The sequence below is a fragment of the Sinohyriopsis cumingii genome, chromosome 13, assembly GCF_028554795.1.
Source record: "Sinohyriopsis cumingii isolate HCF-2022 chromosome 13, ASM2855479v2, whole genome shotgun sequence".
In the NCBI taxonomy this organism is placed as follows: Eukaryota; Metazoa; Mollusca; class Bivalvia; order Unionida; family Unionidae; genus Sinohyriopsis; species Sinohyriopsis cumingii.
The window spans coordinates 5,018,207-5,042,615 of NC_142973.1; the positions used below are offsets into that span (position 1 = coordinate 5,018,207).

A 24,409-nucleotide genomic window follows, 5' to 3' on the forward strand; every position below is an offset into this window, starting at 1 on the left:
AGGAATTGTTTTTTTGGTTCTTGTTAAGAGACAATATTTGAGATCATTTCGGTATTAGTAAATAAGTAGTACGAGTAGTCCATTCCATGGCGGACATGAAGGTAACTACCGTGATACAGAAATGACGAATTTCTAAAGGCTCTCGCAGAACTGTGTTTTGGTGAATTGTCATCTAATCATAACATACTTGAGAAACGTGAGAATTTGTGTAAATCAAATGTACAAACGCAACTTAGCTAATGATTTTTGTGGACAACACTCTTGTGTAATTTTAATTAAGATATTCACGTTATTTCCTTGCACAAAGGATAGCCTTTAGGTTACATCAACGCTATCTAAATCGATCTTTTATAGTGTTAACTTTCGATGATGAAGACTTATTTGGAATATTGCATCTGACAAGATGGTTCAAGCACACACCTTGGGCCACGCTCGTGATAAAATGTCACTGTTATTACAAACAATTATCATGCCTCTTTCTACCCCTCGCTGTATTGTTTTTGAGATATTTATATCTGTTGCAGATATGCATAAATACATATATCAAGGTGACCATGCATTTGAAGTCCAAGATACGCATTCGATGTTCTGTGTATATGAATCTTTTCAAAGTATTACCTAAACACACCAATCCATTTTCAAGTCTAACTAAATTCAATGTAAATCAATAAACACGTTGTTGGGTATGTGTATCATGCAAAAACCTTGCAACTGTACTACACAAGAATAATAATAAAGATAGCGCAACAAAATGTCAATCGCGTCAAGAAATTTACTTTTAACTGAAAGATTTTTCGAAAATGTTGTTGTTGTCATAGGGTTTAGCGCTATTTTCAGCACAGGATATACCATACATGGTGGCCAGTATAAATGTTGGAGGAAGAACCAGGGAAAGCCCAGGGTAGAATCACCTTTCCACGAGAAGCTACCGGCAAGCTTTCTCACATACACACATTGGTCGAGCCCGAGCCTCGAACCCCCGCAGACAGAAGTGAGATGGCAGTGATCAGTAAGGGTGGGTGCTTTAGACCACTCAGCCACTCGAGGCCCCTTTTTCGAAAATAATCATCAGTCATCGATGTTTGGCTCCTTTGGAACTATCAAACAGGCGATTCTTCATCGCTTTATTTCATGTCAGGTAATAAATATCAGAATCCTATCATTACTAATTTATTTCCTATGTAATGCTGTCCAAGCAACAGATTTTCGGATGTTAAAATACAATGATATTTTCTCGATATTTTAATTATGGAAACTGTCCTATTTTCTATTGCTTCCACAAAAAAATGTCAATGTTCGTTAGATTTTTAAATTAGTGCTTTTCAGTAAATGCTTATTAGAGGAAAATTGACCATCCAACATAAAATCGAATTCGTAGCATTTTCTTCCCAATTAAGCAACGTGAAATGGAGTACGGCGTGATTGAAAGAACACAACTCGGTACTCTCAAATTTCATTAGGTTTTCTGATTGTTCCGAGTCTATGCTCTTAAAATAAGTAGCAGAAAAGAGTGCGAAACATCAAGCTTTGCAAAATTAAAACAATGATCTATTTCCCTGGATTACAAAGTAAAAATGTAATGAAAGGTTTATGCGATAGCAGATCTTTGTCATTGAGCATTGCCGTCTGATGTGCCTTTTAAACGAATAAATACGGATATTTGGCAATTACAGTTCAGTCACCATGCATATTAAGCTATTGGAAATTACTTTCTGCCATTTTCTCTTTCAAAGTCTTTGACTTATAAAGTCTGTTACTATGAGTAATGTCTTCTGAGCAACAAAATCGCTCCTCTAAGCTAAAAACTTTCATTATATTTCCTTTTTACTGCATCTTCTATATTTGGCAGACTTTGATATGATTATAATGGTATTGTTAGCGAACAAATAGACTCTCCAAGTTTTACAAACAGCTAGTGTAACGACGATACTTAAACGAGTAGCTCAGAAGAACCTATTCACAATAATAGGCTAGGAGAGAAAACCACTAAAGTGAATCATTTTTAATAGAGAAAAGTAACCAATACATCGGATAAACTTCATATGACTAGGATTTAATTGTTATCTAACTGATATATGTGAAGAATGGAGTCTTCATAAGCATGCTATGATAGGTTACTCATGTAACCCGTATACGTGATCAACGGAGAGTTCATACGCGTATTATGTTAGGTTACTCGTAGAAACATTACATCTGATGAATCGAAATTTCATACACTTATTGTTATTAGCATAGCCATATTTCGCATTTAAGATGCACATCCGGCCGCAAAAATCAATGGCACAAATGTGAGGTAAATTTTTTACGATTAGGTCATTTTCTAAGACTTTTTTTCGAGTGGGAACGCCTGCCCTGGTATGTAGGTATTGTACTAAGAGTACTAGAGCCATAAGTAGATCATAGTGATGCATATTGTTTACATGCAGATGCTCTGTGTGATCGTTTCTTGAATATAAATTAGGATTACATAAGGTGCAAATAAAAATCTTTAAAAATGATACTTTCAAGCAGAAGGCTAAATCAACATAGATTATAATTTCTCCCTACATTTGTCAATATACGTGACAGCTATGGACATTTCTTAATCAATATAATAATATATTATTATGTTACCATTTTAAAAGATTGCAAGCTCATTAATTAATTAATTAAGTCATCAAGTTTGCAAATTAAGTAGACTATGTGATAAGAATTGAAATTAGATTTTATTCTCACAATATTTTGATACATTTTCTTTTTCGGTTGAACGTAATAGCTAATATAAATATAAAATAAATCATCTTGTGAGGAGATAGAGAAGGGGGTACAAAAGAACTTTCCACTTGCAAACGTTATTAATGTATGTACTTTATTAATCTATGTATTTCTACAGTCAATCAGCGACTCCAGCTTTATGACTGGTGTGATTACTAAGTCGATCAGCAATTTTTGTTCATGGAATGAAGACTTTATACCAAGTATTCATCTTGTGAGGGGATGGAGGAGGGGATAGAGAAGCATATTCCAAAATTTTAAGTTTGAATGCTAAAACAGTATATATATATATTGCAATTGCAAACGTTATTAATGTATGTACTTTATTAATCTATGTATTTCTACAGTCAGTCAGCGACTCCAGCTTTATGACTGGTGTGATTGCTAAGTCGATCAGCAAATCTTGCTTATGGAATGAAGACTTTATACCAAGTATTCACCTTGTGAGGGGATGGAGGAGGGGATAGAGAAGCATATTCCAAAATTTTAAGTTTGAATGATAAAACAATATATATATATATATATATATATATATATATATATATATATATATATATATATATATATATATATATATATATATATATATATATTGCACTTGCAAACATTACTAATATATGTACTTTATTGAACTATGCATTTCCGAAGTCAATCAGCACCAGCTTTATGACTGGTGTAATTGCTAAGTCGATCAGCAATGTTTGCTTATGGAATGAAGACTTTTCACCAAGTATTGGTCAAAGAATATGTGGTTCTAAAATGGGCGTGTCTGAATAGATCAATAAAGAATGCAAGTGCCTTCTAGAAATATATTTTAGCCGATACATATCCTTTAAAAGAACGTGTTAAATATTCACTGTAGATTGGGCCATGATACGACAAGCCATCTGATCTGTCTTTATTTCAATTGAAAATTATGTAATATACCAGAAGGGTGTCATATTTTTGTTCGAAGTCCGCAACAAACGTTGATCCATCACAGAGATAGTTTGTGGAGGAATAAAAATACATTGCTTTATTTCGCGCTGCCATGTCCAGAACCTACATTTCAATTATCGGCATCTGTTTCCTCATAGGAAGCTCACTTGCCACAGGTAAGCATCAATAACTCTCTTTCGTTTCTATGAAATCGTATGCATAGTTTTCAAATCGAGAAAAGTTCACAGACTCTCTACGAGATCGTGCAGTTATAATATGTTAACCAATTTCGCTTTTTATTTTGTATTGAAATCTATTGCAAAAAGGCAGTTTATATTAACATTTAATATTATTTCAGCAAAAATAAAACATGATTATTTTCTTAATTAAAGAATCATTAAAGATTGAAAAGAATCAAGCTTTCTAAAATTCAACAAATAATTTATTTCCCTAGAGCATAAAGTGAAAATGAAAACAAAGGACTTGTGGTATTTCAAATTAAATCTCAAAATATTCCTAAAATTACATACACAATTCATACTAATGATAGTTCTAAATATACTTTAGTGGAAATCTAGAGTAAGTCCAAATCTGAAGTTGTTGATGAACCTCTGGCAGCCTATATCATTTTCTTGTTCCAACAGTCTTTTGTTGAAACACAGTATTTTAATTGCATGTTTGAATTCACTATAAATCGCAGTGAATGTCTTTGTCTGAGGATATCGACCTTTTGGGTTTTAAATATTATCTATCATAAATAGATTTTTGTCACTCATTTTACGTATTTTCTTTCAAGATATTTCAAGCAAAATATGGGTACTGACGATTGCCTAGAGAACTATCAAGATATATCTGAATGAAAAAGACCACATCTAGGTGTTGTTCTGTTGTTGTATGTTTGACTGGAATCCATTAAGGGCTCGTCTTTCGCTATCTTTTTGTGATGCAAAGTCTGGCTGGCAATTTCCCAGACAAACATGGTCTTCATTCGGATCATGCATCTCAACAACCTTGGACTTATTAGACAATTATGTGGACACAAAGATGAAGAAACTGACTGTAGAATTGTGTTTACTTGTGTTTTTGAATGACTTTGCAGGTAAACAAGACTGTTAGCTATTGAATTGTTTGGGCCACAAGGAAAGACTAATTTAATGCATTACAAAATTTTATATTGTTTCACAGTCATGCGTTGCCCAGTTAACTATTTTTTTCTTCAAAATGCTAATTTTGTAATGCAGCAGGACAAGCAAAGAATGAAACGAATAGGAATTTAATAGTTTCCAGGAGACTTGTATTCAGGTTATTTTTGTTATTATTCGGCATTAATAAATACCCAGTATGGGATGTCAATTTCCTATCAGACATGGATGTAACTTTAGAGATACACGAATAGTAAATTCTTAAACAATTGCAATTGAAGTGTCGTCAAATCAATCATAACATATGGCAGAAAAATGATAATAAGTCTAGATTAAATGTACAAGTAAAACCTAGCTAATGCTTTATGTAGAAAATCCCATTGTATATTTTTATTAGCGTATTAAAGTTATTTTTCTGTGCAAACGATATCATTTACACTCAACCAGCACTATCTAATTCCCTCATTTATAGTGTTTATTTCCGATGATGAAGGGCTATTTTAAATTTTTTCTCTGACGTGGTGGCTCAATCAAACAAGATGTGGCCATTGCGTGATTTAATTTCATTCTTATAATATATTGGTATGCTGCTCCCATGGCACTAATGCGAAGTACACTTTTGCCAGTTTTGAGAACAAGTTAGAGATTAGTTTCAATACCTGTTCCTTTTCGATACAGAGATGTCTTTCGTACAGAAATTACTCTGCGGCATTTCTTTTGGAAATGTTCTATTTTCATTATTTAGATACTCATCAGACATTGTTTTCAGTAAAGTGAAAGTTGAACGGAAATTTCGCATTACGCTATTATGACCTCATTAATTTCAGAATTACCCATAAGAAAGGATGTGATAAAAACTGTGTGAAAGAACACAGCCTATGACGAAACAAAAGTTCTATCAACGGATTTCTTCCCATCCTATGTCACGTCAGAATAATATTTTATTTTGTCCTCTCTTCATGACGATTGTATTTTTAGCACACTTACAATCTTGGATACAATAATCATGTCTACCGTCTCTCGAGATCACTTAGCATGATATGCCCCATTCGCCTTTGATTTTCTTGCTTTCTCCATTTGTATATGACTTACGATGATTCAGGTTTAACAAATAGCAATAATAAACCGATTTGCTTCTTGGATTACATGAAATGTGTTAGCGTAAGAAAGACACGTATATTAAATATTTACCAAGCGTATGAGTAAAAAATGTTCTTAACCAATGCCAAAATATATATTACACGCAAATACGAGACAATGCATTCATAGTATATTTAGAGTGATTCCAGAGAGCTTCACACACTCTCGCATGATTTTAGTTTATTAAAAATCTGCTACTAAATTATGCAAATATGATTTGGGATCTGATAGTTATTGTCAGTCTTGTGTCACATGCAAAGGTACACACATAGATAGATACATGAAATATAATGGCCAATGGCATCGTTCCGTGGATCATAATTATGATTTTCATAAGATACAAATGAAACTCTTAGAATAAAAAGACAATTTCAAACCAAAAAGGCTTTATCAGCATTACAATACGAATATGAATTTCTCCTTAAATTAGTTAAAATAGCTGTTTGGAAAAGAGATTTATAAAACGATGTAAGAATTTATGTTATATTATTATTTTTATGTTTAAAGCTCGTTAGTATGTGACTCTGCATTCGTTGAAAGTCAGTAGACGATGAGATAAGCTATGAAATGAGAATTTATGTTCACAATATTCTGAAATATTTTCTTCTTCGTCTTAACAAAATAGCTAACAACAATTGATGGCAGGAAACATGAGGTGAGGGAATGAGGAGCAATTTTCAAAATGTTATGCTTTGAAGGGCATGCTTTTAAAATCAGTATTATACTGAGAAGCCCTCAAGAAACATTTCCTTGCCAATCAATATTATTTAACTTCTTAAAAGTCAATTGGTCAGCTAATGACGCTGTATAAATATGATGAAGTAATGTTAAGACATGCCATCCACTCGGTTCCTTTCATTTGAAGATTTTCTCTTTTTCCACAAGGCTGCAATGTTCTGGCTAGTCATCTTCTACAAGCGATAAGCCTAGACGGATATATGTTGTGGAGGAATACAAATAAATTGCCTTATTTCACTCTGCAATCGCAATATTATTTCTCACCTGTTAAGATCAAGAACATATGCTTTACCTGTCGATGTCTTTTTTCTGAAAGCTTGATAGCAGGTTCGCTTGCCTCCGGTAATCGATTATAACTCTCTTCTTTCTAATGAAAAATGAAAATTGACAAAACATGATTTTCTTTGGCTCTGTTGCCATGTATCCATCACATAATAATATTTTTCATAACTAAGTATTTACGAATTCAATATGTAGTTTCTTTAAATATACTTTGTTGTTAATTTTAGCTACGTAGATGGAATTTGTTACTCCTGCAAATAAATGTACAAATCTTTAAACCAAGCAGAAACCCCATATAGGACATAAACAACCCAAAGACGAAAACAGAAATAAGCAAAAATCTAAATAAAAAGAATTTGTGTTAGGCCAATTTTTTTTCTAGAATGATTTCAAGGCCGATATGAGTAATCTCACGTCATTGTTTTCAAACCGCTACTCAAGACTTGCTACAGGAAATTGATATCAATGAATTATATTGGCTTTCCTACCTCTACTATTAGTTATATTTCCCCACGTGGTTAGGAGTTAACTTGCACACTACTTGTTATATAATTTATATATAATATTAAAATCAAGAAAACCCCTGTCTCTATAAACGAACATGTACTTGTCATAGTTTGTAGCAGCAGAGAGGGTGAACAGACTCTAACTGGTTCACTTGTATTTCGCGTAAATAAACCTTCCTCGAAAATCGCAACCCCCCCCCCCTCCACAATCGCGATATCCAGCGTAAGACAACCCTGTCAACGACGAATTGGTTTACCCATCCTATCGCTGATAAGTTTTCTAATCGCGATACATCGAAGGAAAATATGTAATTGTGTCGGTGCCAAGTTAGAGGCATCACCCTCTCTGCTGCTATTATCCAAAAATCGTATCAAGACCGACTCGGTATCGTGCTCGTGTTTCAAAACTTACAGGTAAAGCGTGTCATGCTCATGATGTAGCTTATAAAAGTAAAGATCTACAGCATAGACATATAGCAGATGTAAAATTAATTTACGCGCTAAATTCCATTACGAATAAATCTTTCAAGGAATCATTGGCTAACTGGTTAGAAAGATACGCAATGAAAGGTAAATTAGATCTAGGTGCTGGTAATTAATAATAAATGGAATCGATTTATTATTCCCCAAGAGGATACTGGATGGGTAACACAGCGATTAGTAAACTCGCCGAAGCAGCAAAGGTTACACGTATTACTGCTAAATAATGGTTATCCAGACAGGCAATATGGCAAATTTAACTACCGCCACCTAAACAATTTCATTCGGCACATTTTGATGTTAGTGTTCCTTATGACGTTCATCAGGCTGATATATTATTTCTACCACATGATACCGTTTAAATCCAAAGACGTCAAATAACATTCACGTACACGCTAACTGTAGTTGACGTTGCAAGTAGATACAAAGAAGCGGAGCCGGTATCAACAAAAACAGCAACTGAAGTAGCTTCTGCTTTTGAACGAATGTATCAATGAGGACCTCTACGATGCCTAGAGCTGTTACAAGTTGATCCTGGCAAAGAATTTCAGATTGCCGTATCATCGTTGATGAAACAACATAACGTCACCATCAGACGAAGACATACTGCAATTCATCGTGATCAGGCAATTGTTGAACGATTTAATCGAACACTTGCTGAGCGGTTATTTGGATATATGCACGCGATGGAATTCATTCAAGACAAGAGATCTCGTGAATGGGTTGCAAGAATACCAAATGTGATAACGCGTTAAATAATGAGATTACTCGAACAATCAACATGAAACCCATTAGCGCAGTCACAAAAAAAAACATATACCCGTACAACGACATGATTTTTCAACACAGCCAGTGCTGGGTAATGACACTGTGAGATATTTATATGAGCCCGGTGAACTTGAAGACGGTAAAAAAAGAGCGACTGATCCTATTTGGAGCATTACCACACACAAGATAGCAAACATAACAAGATCCACGGGTAGACCAGCAGTCTACAGACTGGATTCAACTTCATCTTCGGAACTCGTAAACAACTAAACTGACACGGGATCGTTTTTACTTATCTGTTTAATAAAATCAAACATATTTTCTGGGCAGTAAAATCTCACGAGACGATTTCGTGGAAATATTGTTACCACGGAGGTCCAAGCATGAGCGTTATAATCAATAATTTCAATTGGCGTCCCTTTCGATTTATTCGGCGATTCATATAAAACCTCTCCGGTTAATGTTTTTACTACCATTTGAAATTTTAATTTACCTGAAAACTCAACGACATCGTTTATTGACGTTCCTGTATCTTTGACCTGCTCAGCCCACTTCGCTATTTTTTCACGTCGCAGATCAGTTAAACCGTTTCCACGCTTCGCATTTGTAAAATATTCCGTTACTCGCTCGGCTACACAATTCAATCATGAAAATCTCATCGGGGCAAGATCATTAATGTTAGGTCTATATTTAGTTGATAAATTTCATAAATAACCGCAGACACAGGATACGATCGAGCGTAATATGGTCTGTTAATACCAGTCAGCGCTCCTGGTTTGGAATTTTTACTGAATACAACAGTTTTTCCATTAGCAAGGACAGGATCACGTTTGTCACGGATAATCCACGTATTGGAATCTGCTTGCACAATAAACTTTACTCTGAGAAGTTATTTCTGATGAAGGTAATCGATTATCGCTTTCGCTCGTGTATCGTTCATCGAAGCATCGATGACTTCGTCACACCTTCGGTGTTGCGTATAATTTTGAATGTAGACCACACGTGAGATGCTCCATCATGACGAAATTCTTTTTTGGCATCCTTGATAATATCAATCAGATCAGTCCGAGCTCGCCTCCGCAAGTCAAGGGTTAGTCTATCAAGATCGAATCTAGAAGCTTTGCTGGGCTTGATTGCAGACAATCTCTCAAACTCATCCATATATAATTAAGACAAACATTTAAATAAAAGATATTATATATAATGAATCAAGTACGAAATCAGTGTAAATGGTTTATGGTGGGTTCATTGACTCCTTGTAACAATTCCTGTATGAAAGAATTCTGCGGACAACATTTGCAGTGCGTTCGTAATGGAAGCTTAGGACCAATACCATGTCTGCTATGTGGTGTCGGAGTCCGGGGACAAACACGGCTATGTGTGCAGTGTGGTGGTAAGCGATACAGGGAATTTAAAAGATATTATGATAAAAATAATAATTAACGTGACAGAGTTATAAAACGAGAAGAGGATGATTTAAATAAATTCTGAGACAAATTATGATTTAGACAAATACATTATATATAATGGACCAAAAATAATTTGTCAGACATCCTATCATAAAGAATTATGAAGCGGCTCGTGATGGTGTAGTTAGAAATTGTAGGTCGAAAAAACCAGTTGGTGTAGTTAATAATTCTATTTATCTTAGATTTACCGCTGGGAGAAAGAAGTATCACAATCACAGGTTTGCATTCGAATGTTTCTTTGGAGTGATCAAAGACGGTCTTGTGATTGATCACATCAACAATATCAAAACCGATAACTCTTTATTCAATCAGACAGCTGTCACGCAAAGCCAGACTTGCAAGTCTGGTAATACTGGCTATAATGATAAGAGCGCCAAAGCAGTTGTATCCATAAATTTAGAGACTGGCGAAGAGAGAATATTTCAATCAATGAATTCAGCTGACACATATTTTGGCATTTGCCTACCCTCAGTACGAAATGTCACAGAAAATATATACAAATCGGCATTCTCTAAGAAATATAACCAAAAAATTATTTTCAAATGTCATTAAGAGATATAACCGTGCAGTAAAAATAACTACGGTTACACATTGCACAACAGTGAGTTATTTTTAGATCCGTTGCATGGTCCCCGAGTGGCCGAGTGGTCTAAAGCGCTATGCGTTACGGATCACTGCCATCTCACCTCTGTCTGCGTGGGTTCGAGTCTCGGATTCAGCCAATGTGGGTATGTGAGAAAGCTTGCCAGTAGCTTCTCGTGGGTCGGTGGTTCTTTCTGGGATTTTCCCGGGTTCTTCTTCCACCATTAATACTGGCCGCCATGTATTGCCTATCCTCTGCTGAAAATGGCGTGAAACCCTACAGCAACAACAACAACAAGAAGATCCGTTGCAGAAATATACAGTGCATTTTTACGGTTATTTTTTAGATCCGTTGCAGAAATATACAACGTATTTTTTCGGAAACCTTCGGAGGTATCGACTAATGTTATTTTGTCAGTGCATAAATTAGTAATTTTAATCACCACTGTCTGTATTACACTTCCCATGGCTTATCTACATAATAATTTTTAAATCAGATACCAGTAGATTAGAGCCATGGCGCAGTGGTAGTGCGGCTGATTCTCGTTCTGGGGGTCAGAGGTTCGAATCTCGTAACAAGCATATTGTCGACGGTACAGATTTATAGGGTTTTTCTATATAGTGGGGGCGCCAGCAGCCCGTGTACATCTCTCTCATCACGTTAAAATACGTGGTGAGTGCGTGTTTTGCACTACCCCGGGATTTGATCTTGGGGCGGGGTGTGTACACGAATGTATGTCGCTCCCAAAATAAACAATAGCGTGGATGTATAAACTCTAAGTCACATGGGTACCCACAAAACAAACATTCAGAAAGAATGTTGGCCAAAAAGAAACGGGAATGGGATGCAAGAAAGGTTTCAAAAAAGAGACAGAAATAGTCTCAAGAAACAAAACCCCCAACAATAATAAATAATTTTTTGGTTACATTTCTTAGAGAATGCCGATTTGTATGTATCCCATGAAAGACACACAGGCCAGTGAGGGATAACCCATAACCTCATCATAGCTACTGTTTATTTTTGGTCTAAAATATTTTTCTTTAAAATATATAATATAATGAATTACGAAAATATCAATATTGTTGGTATAAAAAAATTAGAACATGACGGTATAAATATATCTGATGAACTAAATCCTGAAAAAAGTGTTTCTGATTTTGAAATACTGCAGGAATCTAAACATAAAGGAAGATATATTTTACCCTCTCAATATAGATTTATAAAGAAGATTCATACGGCTATGTGTCAATCACTAGCCACAGTAGAAGAAACGCGGATAAAAAAATTTGTCAGTCTCTCTCGTGCCAACGAAAAAATTAGGTCGGAATTATCTCTTGAATATGAAGCAAAGAAGATAATTAATTCTCCTGTGAGGCAACTAAGAAAAATTATGTCAGATCGTGTAAACGAAAGTTAGACTCCCTTGATGAAATCAAAAATTTTATCAAGTACGTGGAAATGAAAGTGAAAGTAGTATGTCAGTCCACAAGGACGAATAATTATTTTTTCCTTCACCACTGACAGCTTTCAATATTTTTTCACTGAAATGTTTGATTTCCATGATTTTTTACTACCTAAATACCCTATTAGAATTAGCAAATCGAATGATTTGCATGATTTTTTACTAGTAAATACCCTATCAGAATTAGCAAATAGAATCATTTTCATGATTTTTGCTAGAAAATACCCTATCAGAATTATCAAATCGGTGTATTGCTTTGCATTCTATGCACTATATATATATATATATATATATATATATATATATATATATATATATATATATATATATATATATATATATATATATATATATTTTTACTGTTGCCCTTGCACAAAAATAAAATTATTATACTTGCTCGTGAAATCAGTCGATGCACACGATTTTGACTACTTATTACCCCTTCAGAATTGAGAAATCAGTCGATGCACACGATTTTGACTGCTTATTACCCCTTCAGAATTGAGAAATCAGTCGATGCACACGATTTTGACTGCCTATTACCTCTTCAGAATTAACAAATTTGATAGATTTTCAGTAAAAAGTAAATTTCTTCTAATATTTTACTGAAATCTGAGCGACAGTCGTTAAAAAAAATATCCACCTTAAATGTCAGGATAATTATTTTTTTGGTACTGTATTCTTGAATCCTTGAAAATCGTAGATTTAAAACTGTTAACAGTTTCACGATTTTACAAGTAAATTAATATTTGCCGTTTCTCAAATCTAACAAGTGGCCTGATTGGTCTGTTAGTTTGAAATTTATTCTTGATAACAGTGGATTATGACATCGTAGATAGACCGGATTGATCGGTTCTTGCACAATCAAAAATCCAGATGGGTCTTTTGGCGTGAACGAATAAAGAATGAATCCTTGCTGGGCTTGATTTGATATTGTTGTGTCCGTGCTGTAGCTTTTATCGATTACATCACACACAAGATTGACCGCGACCACTTGGAATATATTTACGATTTCCAGGGATACATGTCGTTCTTGCCCTTGTGGATCATTATTGTGCCGGAGAATAGTTGATGGTGGTAGTGTTTTTCTCCACTGCGTAAGTATATCAGGAAAGAACTCATCGATGATGTTGGTTGTGGATTTTTTTAGTTCGTCTGCGTTATACCAGGGAAATTTAAAATTTGGTAGATCAGCTTCCTTTATCGAATATGCAGTTTAAAATCTTTCTTTATAGCGATTATATGTATTGTCAGTGTAATCAAATGTTGCCTGGATTACTCGCTGGTGAAAATATTCCATGTCAGATACGAGTTGATTTAATATTTCTACGCGTTTAATGATTTCACTACGTGAACTTGTTATATGAAAAAGATGTTCTTGGAAGTATTGCCGCAGTCGATCTAGTTGTGTTTTATGTTCTTGATTAATGATTTTAAATATTCAATAATTTGACGTAGGGGAACAACAATAGATTTAGTTCCTTCTCTGGGGATTGTTCATAAATAAACCCCCCACCACATATTGTCTTTACTATAGAAGTTAAAATTAGTACCCAACGTTGCGCTTTTTATATGGAGTAGATGTTGTTTGTATGACAAGGTAACATCGTGGTATGATTGCCTGTCCGTGATATAGTCAGACTTTTCGGGTTCAGGTGGTATCGGTTTCTCCGGCGGTGGAATTTCAGGCCATCCTAACACTGTTCTGATCGAACTCTGATATATATCCACGGCGTAGTCGGGTGAGTTTATCTCAAATGCGGAACATGGACTGTTATTGCTATTTTGGATTCTTTTCCTGTTATATTTTTTATTCGACTTTGCAATTCCTTATTGATTTCATCGATTTGGTAGCACCCATTTGGTATTCCAACAACGTTCCAATTGGGTGTACCATCTGGTTTAAACACAAACGAATTATTCGCTGGTAATCCACCAAATGATTTGTATTTCGGCTATCTGCTGAAGTAATTCTGTCATTATTCATTTTCGTTGTTTTCAAATGGTGGACATCATCGTATGTCTTGACCATTGACGCGAATTTGGAATCTGATATTTTTTCATCGTTGACGCTTGATGATATGAGCGACGATAATTTTGAGTATGCTGCTGCTGCTGCGTTTAATCGTGTAACCGCGTCATCGTATTTTGTGCTTGTACACGTTGATATCTTTCTCGCGATTATATTAAAAACACCTGCGATTGCCGCTGCTGATGAAACGCACACTGTTAATGCGATTGCATTTGTTACCGGGGTCAGCGCTGATAATATTACCCCAGTGGATGCAACTAACGCGGATATCCAGTATACTGCAACGTCAAGAATGACTGCTTGTCGCTTATATTTTTCTACTTTTGTTGTGTATTTGTCGATGATAGATTTAACTCTGGTTGCAATTCGCGTACTTGATCGTATCTATATTGCTGAACATTTAATGTTGTCGTTGACTCCGTTTTTGTCAATGCCATTATTATTTTACTCAGTAACCAATTGAGGTGTTTCAGCTACAAATTCCAAACACCACCAATAAGATGTTTCGGTTAATTTCTTATCAGCTGCTTCCAGTATAAATGTTTCTTCGGTTCCGCTATTTAATATGATAGACACAACCCCGGAAAACTTGTCGGTGGAAAGCCGCCAGGGATATGAACACAGACAGCCTGTACATACCAGTAACTGTTGCGGTATATTTGATAGTATTATTTTGTTTTGACCATGTTGCGAATCCAGATGATACCGTGTAAACTATGTTGTTAATATGCCTGGGAGTAACTCCTGGTGGGATTTTGATCAGACTAATTTTGTTTACAATCTCAGGAATTCCAATTACGACATTTTCGTGTGTTTTCTTGATCGTGTTAATGTTAGTTTTGATATCAGAGAGTTTTGTGTCAACGGTCAATGGGTACCAAAGAATTCCTCTGCGGTTTCATTAATTTTTCTAAAGTTTCTACGGAGATTTGTAAACGCGTGGATAATTTACCGTCAACGGTGCTGTAGTTAACGTCAACATACTTTTTTGTTGCGGCATCTTCGTCGGATTTGGATCTCTTAAAACCACTATCTTGTTTCCATTCACCTGTCATTGTATCACCGGTAGATTTTAAGCGATTGGCAACACTTGTTTTCAATTTCATCTTTGATGCCGGCAATTGACATACTTGAGTCTCTGATTTTTCTGCTGTCAGTGGACACAGGAATGTTACCCGGGGTAGCTCCAAGAACCCTGCGAACTATGTCATGCCATTTGATATCGCTCGTTTTTAGCTTGCCATATCGGTCCTGAAAAATAACAACCTCATCTGGGTCTATCCCAGAGAGGGTAAAAAGTTTATCGATTTCATTCTTAGTCACATATTGTGATAAATCAACGTCGTCGCGTTTTTTAATTTTACTCGTGCTGAGAGATCTTACGTAAATATCAACCATTATTCTTTAGCGATTGTTTAAAATGTTAAATCGTTAAGCGGAATACTCGTGCACCACTTAATGAGGTGGTTTGGTTGATTTTGATAACGCGTCAAGTACATTAATTACTTCACTTTCGCATATTGGTGGATCGGTTAATGTTTGTGTTGGTAGCGTTGAATACCAGACTGAAATGGGAGCGAAAGTGCTTTGCACTTTGTATACATATTTTAGACATTCAACTGGCGGTGCTAACCTGTACGAATCGAAATAAACAATTCCACGTGGATGTTTCGCGTAAGCAACCCAATGAGTTCCTGGACCATCGCTGTTATCGAGATTAATAATTCCAGTTTCTGGACTATTCGGATGGCTCGGTAACTGATCTCGCATAAAAACACCTCTGAAATTTGTTATTTTTAACTGTTTAGCTGCATCGAGTAAATCAAAATTTGACATCGGCGTCATCGGCGTTTAGGGTACCATGAGGGCGGAGTTCCTGGAAGTCTTTGACCCGTTCCCTTTTTTATATCCGCGCCCAGTTGCTTTCTTTAATGCCATTCCAGCAGCGGTTCCAACAGCACCTGGTATTGCTGCGAGAAGTGGAAATATACCACTGGTTTTAATCATGTCGCTGATAGCTCTTGGAGCGAAATCAAGTTGAACTCCGGTTTTTGCTTGCTGCGCTTTATTGAAATGTTTTAGTTGAGTTTTAGTCAACGATAACTTGGTTGGACCACCACTAGCAATTTGATATTGTTTTAGTGTTATCGTTGCCACGGTTGTGCTCGCGTTTTTTTTTTATTGTAATTTTTTCGCCTGACCGGGAGTCAGAGTGACATTAACGTGATTGTATGACATTTTTATAATTAACACAGTTGGTCTAATTGTCTACATGTTTTCCACTGGTGCTTCAACGACTCTCATTCGTCCACCAACACCTTAAAGTAACATTGTTTTGTCGCTGAGAATATCAGCAATTGATCTGTAATTAGCCCCGCCTGAATTTACGCTAGCTCGAAAATGGATATCAACGACAGATTGCTTAACTAAATCAAGATGTTCCAGAGAAAAGTAATAAATCGGATACAACGATGTAAAATCTAACTGCTATATTTGTAAACCAGTATCAATATTTTGATCACGTCCCATAAATGTCATCAAACGATGATATGCACGTGACACATAATTGTGATCAAAATACAATATATCCTCGGATGGTTCTTGATGTCTGTTTATCCTTAAAGATACTCCAGAGACGCCAAGCTGGTCAAATACCATTGGATTTCTTTCTTGATTGTTTAATCGTGCAACATTTTGAAGAGCAACAAAGATATGCCTTGGTGCAGAAACACCCTGCTGTGATGCAATATGCCATGTAAATGTTCCGTCGACGGCACTTTGAACACTATCGGTAGTTGTTGTTAACCACGATAATATTGATTTACCGCCTTGATCCATAAAAGAAAGTAGCCGCTGTTTCTCAGCGATCGATCGAGTCATTACCGGCATCCACAATGAGAGTTTAAATAATATTACTTTACCATCAGCAGCACCACCACCTTCTCGCAGCTAAATCGCATGGGATGGATATCGTGCTAGTCGGGCCGGGCTCAGTGCTAGCAGACACCGGCCGAGAGACTCGTGCATGAGCACTGTGACATTGTGGGTCAAGACGTTTAGGTATTTCCATTCCTCTCGTTACTGGTTGTATCGCCGTCGTCAGTAAAATTTTAACGAAGCTGCTAGAAACCTTAAGTACAATTTTAAATATTTATTTTATCATAGATTTGTCGGCATACAATTTTACATTTTTCTTACAAGATTTTTAAAACTACGTAAGGGGTCTGAAGCATGGTCTTGCGCATAACCTAATATCTGAAAGAAGAGGGTCATATGACTGCGTAATCTGTTGTTATATATGTGCCTGAAATCCGTACCCCTCTTTCATTATCTGTGTTTCATGAAAGGTATGACCAGCATATCGGCCAAATAAACGTGGTGGTTATCATCCATATAAACCGACTTTTATCATATGCTTACGTCAACAGTCATTATAGATTACCTTGATCAGTAATTGTATTAATCAGATTTCCTATGCCATGACACTCAAAATGACTTTGAAACTAAATATAAAGAAAGCTAGCAAATGGATTGTTTTGCCATATAAACTTCAAGTAATGAATTTTTTAAATCCAGATTTACGGATCTTTGAAAACATTCTTTTTGGATATTCAAAAAATGACACTTTAATTTGCTCTATAGATCAATCGACGGGTAGTTCTAGTACCTGGAAAGTGGACCCTGATTCGGGAAACAGTATCGACTCGTCTACCACGTTGTGGGAGAAAAATAACTGCCGGTTGATTGAGTGTGCTTTGCTTTGTGGACGGGATCCGTCGTGTATCTCATTCTTCTACCACCCTTCGTTGGAAAAGTGTTTGGGGTCTCAGTCATACAAACGTGGTCTCCCTGCTAGTCATGCAATGGAGCAAGGATGGAAATACTACACACGTATGTAACATATAGACGAATGAAATATAATATATGGTTAGTAAATACACAGACTTACGGTGCCACACTTGTATGACCGTGAATATAAAGACGATTGTTGTTTTTAAAGAAATATACCGAGTCGTAGCATAAACCGACTGTGGATGCAAGTTCCTTGAACATTGATTACGGTTTCTAAGTGACAATGATATATAAAAGATCATTACAGATATATGGACAACAATTTGTTTGAAATGAAGAAAAGAAGTGTCTAGCTTTTTAATAGGTTCCATGGGTTTGGAAGTAGACTGCAAAATTATTATTATATATAGCAAATATGAATTTTATGTTGGTAATGCCGTAATGGTTGCATGTTATTTCAATCCCTGTAGGTGATATTAGTTGGACTCATTTGTATTTGCGCCCTGATTCATTCGCAATTGCGCACTAATCAGGGGACAATTGTTTCTGGCTCTGACAGAGCCTCTACAGCTAACGGATAATCGCTATCCATTCGATCCAGAATCAAACACAAAATTTGTTCTCTGTGCTACGTTTCACTGTCGGACTAAAGCATACCTATCCGATCTCACCCATGTGTACACACACCAGCAAGATACTTACGCTCCACTTCTGACAATCGTATACTCATTATTCCCACTATGAAAGTAGTCATATGGACAGCGTTCTTTTGTATACCAAGGCCCAGCAACGTGGAATGAATTACCCACTGAACTTTGACAAAGACACAGTGATCACATTCAAGAGTGTTCTCAAAACTCACTTATTTCGAATGTAAGAAAGAACTTAAAGACCTAATAATGTTTCCTACCTGAAATATTCCCAGCATTTTTTTTTATTTTTTAATGTTTTTCGAATTTCATGGTGATTGTTTTTGTAATAATATTATTATATTTTTTTTATCTTATAGGTTTTGTCTAATGTTGTAAAGCGCTTAGAGCTTCTAAAGATTAGGCGCTATACAAAGTCCTCATTATTATTATTATTATTATTATTATTATTATTATTATTATTATTATTATTATTATTTTTATATTCTCTATGTTGTATCCTGATAATCAGTAATACAAGCATGAATGCAAACGTCACGAAGCTATTTATAAAAACTGATTATTGATCTGGTTGCCGGGATGTACATAGTAGAAAGCTCGCTTCCATGGTAATAGTAAATGTGGGCTGTGCCTTTTAATTTGGGACGAAAAGGGGTAAGTGGAGAAAAGCGCCTATCTTTCTACTACTCTGCTTCAATTCACAGAAAACATTAACTTTTAAATTCACTTAATGTAAATTAACTGTATTAAGCTTTCATAGAAAATGTGAAATTTGTTTACGTTGCCTTTTTCTGCCTTGCAGAACCACAGCGTTGTGATGGAGACTATGTATACAACCAGACTCTTGGACTATGCTATAAGCTTTATGAATTCTATACGCACTATGAGGAAGCAAAGGCTTTATGTGAAAGAGATGGAGCTAAGTTGATTATCATACAAAATACAGAACAATTGCAGCACTTTATTAATATCTTGAGAGGTATCAATATTCTTTTCCTTTCTATGTTTATTGATATGTCCGTCACAACTGATGTGCAATTCATGTCAAATTGATAAACATTTCATATTATCATAGTAACACAATGAAAATTACAGTTACTCTAGTCAACGCAGTGTGAATATAATAATGTTTCCATACATAACATACTGCCCTCTTAGGTCACATCAAACATAATTGCTAACTATTCCTAATTTAATTTAAATAATAAAAAGTAGCGTTTAGATAAAAAATAAATTTCATTTTCCCAGTGTCCATCTAAAACTTTAGTAATCAACTGACAGTTTTAGAAGTGGCGTTGCCAAGCTATATTGGAAAAAATAAATTATATTTCCTTGCATTGTTTTGCGGTCAGTGCTAAGATCAATGCATTTGTGAAGTATAATCACGTCTGTATTCGTTGTCTTAAGATGCGAGCATAAACTTCACTGGGGACTTTCATTTTCTTCTCGACCTAATTGTACAACTGATGTTACAAACTGTACATTTTCATTAATTGTTTCCATAATTAATTAAACTTTTGCTGACATATTTAATGGAAACGCCAATGAAATAACACGTTTAATTTCTTGGAATATGCAAGTAATAAACCGCTCCTAAGATTATTCTCAGTAATCTAAGTAAGTGTTCTTTAAATTCATTTTAAATTATAACAGTTTATTGGAAATTAAGGACAAACGTTGTGATAAATCTTTAACAGTTATTGCGCCAGAATTGGCGTAATTCTTTAACAAAATTAAAGATTCAGATATAAGATAATAACTATTATACCTCTCCTGGAGTGATATTTTTATTCAACATTGATTGAATATTATTAATAATTGCTTTGATTTAACATTTTTTCTCTCTGAGAAACTAATAAAACATTACATGTAGATTAAAATGATGTAGCTTGATTCTTTTCCCAGAAAAGACTCGGAACAAGCAATGCATTACTGTATTTATCATACCATACCATAGGTTGATACAAAATGGAATGATTTTCAGAATCCTTTATGATCTTTTAGTAGTAGAAGACAACAGACCTAATTGCAGATGAAGAAAAATGACATGATATTAAAACTAGTGTATGATATTATCGTCCTTGTTTTCAAGAGTATACTGCAGTGTGAAAAAAAAAATGATTTCCACAATAATTTTTGTTATTACTGTCCCAGTTCTTATGGACATTGCTACAGCGAAATGAGAAAGGCTATAGTTTTCAGAATATAATAACTTGTTCATCCCAGGTATAACATCAGTCTTCTTCTAACTACATAGTCGATCCAAACTAATGTAAACGTTATGTAAAAGGGACTTAACAACGGATGGACAATATTAAACATATTATTAATATCTCAGAGAGAACTATGTAGCATGAATTTATGAATTCATGAACATTCAATATTATTATTAGGAACTCGTAAACATTAAACATCACTATTATGAGCTGATATATATTCAACTTTAATATTTTGAAATCAACAAGATTCAATATAACTATTATAAATCTAGGATTCAATTCAATATTATAAAGTAATTATAATAAATTTCTTCGTATGGAGATTCTTCCAATTCTTTTCAAATATCGTAGTAATTCATCAAGGAAAACATTCAATTTAGGTGTACATTTCCTAGAATCCTTACGTATTTTCATAAACTAAATTACACACTGATAATGATGATACTGTCTTATTTTTTTTTGTTGCTATCATTACAGTTTGTAAAATACAGTTTTGTAAATGCAGTTTGCAATTATATCAACAGAGAAAGCTACTATGATATGTTTCATAGAAATTATACCAACACAGAATGTTGATACTGTCAAATATTTTCTTTGTAATTACAGCAATACATAATGATAATAATATCGTATCATTTCTTTGTAACTACATCAACACAGAAAGCTACTACTGTCATGTCTTTTCTTTGTAATTACATTAGCAAGAATGATAAAACTAATGCATTTTCTTTGTCATTACATCAACAAATAATGTTGATACTATCATTAATTGGAATTTCATCAACACAGAATGCTACTACCATTAATTTGTCTTTGTAATAAAATCAGCACAGAATGAGATTCCTTGAATCTACATTAGTATGTTTCCATTTAGTTACCATTTCCAATTGAATAAATATGAAGAGTTAAAGCACCAATACCGCCGTTAATAAAACATTTCAGAACTGATCTAATCTAATTAAAGTTATGAAGGAAGGACATGATTTATTAAAAGGTATCTGACATAATCCCTCTTTAAACTAATCATAACCCTAAGAGGTTCTTCAGATATATTGATGTGATTTTTGTCGCCACATTCCGTTAGTGTCTAACCTAATATAGCAGCCACATGCGTGTGTGAAAGAGAAGATTGCCAGCTTTTTAAAGGATATGAGAAGAAAAAGAGAGCACTATTTAACCACAAGGCCATGATGAATACTGGTGATACGGTTGTGCCCTTTAATATACGCTGAAGAGCGAGCTTGTGATGAAGACTATTCCGCATAAAGTATTGTTAGATTTAATTAAAGTAGCGCAACGGTGACGGTATCAAATCTTGTGTCGCTGCTTTTGCCTGAATTCTGCTCATCCACGGAAAACATATGAAAAATGACTGTGTTTCTCGGTTCCAGATGAGAAATTGCATGGCTCAGAATATGCTGAAACGTGGATATTATCTGGTTTTAGTTGCAGCCAACGATGTTTAGGTTAGGACCTGTATCATTCAAGATGTATTAATATCCAGATGATTTGGCATATACGACATTTTGCAAGTAACGACAGCATAGGAGCTGCAAGAGTTATTAAAGTAGTTGCTGGTACTGGCACATACACACACACACACACACACACACACACACACACACACACACATATATATATATATATATATATATATATATATATATATATATATATATATATATATATATATATATATATATATATATATATATATATTTGTAGCACTTACGTGGACGTGGATTGGACTTCAAGGCACGGATGTGACAGCCCCAGTGTTTAAATGGTGGAATGGACAAGTGGCCTCAAACATAACATGGTATCCTGGATATCCAATCCTCGGATATGAGAGCGGTGTGCACCTGTTTAAAGGAAAATATTTAAACAAACCCTCCAGTATTGCAACAGAGCAATTTCTGTGTCAGAGACTTATTTGATACTTTCATAAAACTGATGCATACTCCATCAAGAGGAAATATGAAAAATTGTATGGATATATCATGTTTTACTACAGAGTGTACATTATAAGGAAAAAATTCAAAATGATACGTTTTAAACTTTACATAATGTAATTAGACTAAGAAAGGAATTGTATAAACTACAATATCTCCTGTTGAACCATGATGACTATATATTATTTGTTTTGTCATGTCAGACTTGGTGTTGATATCGGTCATCTCGCACAATTCAAATGGTCAACTATTCTAAGTCTAATCGAATATGCACTGAATAAAAGGAAGAGTCCTTTGTTTTCATTAAAGTATAATATCAGTGCATTAATTAAGAAAATGTACAATAGAAACCATATGCAAAATTTATTTTTGCAAATGCTAAGATAATTTGACTGTCGATATGTTCAGTACAAATTGCGAACTATCTAAAATAAACTAAACTATAATACAACGTTTCCAAATATGTTTCTACATTTTATATAACTAATATTATTCTGACATAATTAGATTTTCGTCGCGGAGATTCTGTATTTTACTATCTATTAAAGGATATATGCACACAAATATATGCTGGTCTTTTTTGTTTAGTATTTATCCCCAGGGCTGCTTTTTTGTGTGTAAAATATGAACCTACCAAGAGGGAAAAAATATATTATTGAGTCATCAATGGTTATTATGTACAATGAATCCATATGAGATATGGACACCATTTTCTATGAAATTCGACTGACAGCTTGATACACCAGCTTGACTATATTATTGTTATACTTATCCGTGTTCTGTAGAAAACTGTACTGGACACTTCCCATAAGGATCAACTCAAATGCCGGTTTTTCAAAGCAAAATGGACATGTACAGAAAAAATAATTCTACGGATCCTCGTATACCGATCTGTTCAGCACAACATGAATAAACAAAGTAAACGAGATATGATAAAGATGACTGTTTCTAGATCAGTTCAATACAACATGGACAGGTAAAGAAAAATCATACTGTACATATCCCAATAACACGATTTTACCAACACATCTCAGCTAAGTACAGTAAAATAAATAGTGTACCAGTGTTGCAGGACAACATACACAAGTACCATAAAAAATCATATTTTATAATTTGTCTATCGATGTTTCCAAGACAACGTGCAGAATCACAATAAAATACATAGTGCACGTGTTTCTACACATAATAGATAAGTACAATACAATTTACACAGTACAGGTACATGTATAACGATCATTTCCTTATACACTCCAGCGACTTTCTGGTATGCCTGAATTTATTTTTAATTTTAATTAGTAAAATTAAAGCACTACAGTTAACACTACCTGACTTACTAAAAAGACGAACAATTGAGGCATTACACTGTAAACATTACCGATTTTTGCTTCTTCTGATATTTTGTATGTCCGTATCGAATATTTTATGAGAAGTTTAAAATTGAAATCGTCTGGGAAATAATTATATACTGAACTGATTCGACAAACTGCGAGGATAGAGGTCTTCGTAGATTAATTTTTGACCT

The 24,409-nt window shown here is 34.7% G+C and overlaps 1 protein-coding gene across 1 annotated transcript; it reads left to right on the plus strand.

Annotated features, from left to right (window-relative positions):
* The first annotated feature begins 3,629 nt into the window (after window positions 1-3,629).
* Window positions 3,630-23,422, plus strand: LOC149784881 (uncharacterized). Its single transcript, XM_089931153.1, has 4 exons — window positions 3,630-3,848; window positions 17,917-18,165; window positions 19,519-19,695; window positions 22,661-23,422. The coding sequence occupies exons 1-4, from the start codon at window positions 3,785-3,787 to the stop codon at window positions 22,870-22,872; spliced, it is 702 nt and encodes a 233-aa protein (XP_089787279.1). The 5' UTR covers window positions 3,630-3,784; the 3' UTR covers window positions 22,873-23,422.
* Window positions 23,423-24,409: the final 987 nt, after the last annotated feature.

Coding starts and splice junctions, on each gene's coding strand:
- LOC149784881 (XM_089931153.1), top strand. CDS start 3,785: ATGTCCAGAACCTACATTTCAATTATCGGCATCTGTTTCCTCATAGGA. Junction 18,166..19,518: donor AGGATGGAAATACTACACAC/GTATGTAACATA, acceptor TCTGCCTTGCAG/AACCACAGCGTTGTGATGGA. Junction 19,696..22,660: donor CTTTATTAATATCTTGAGAG/GTATCAATATTC, acceptor ATATATTTGTAG/CACTTACGTGGACGTGGATT.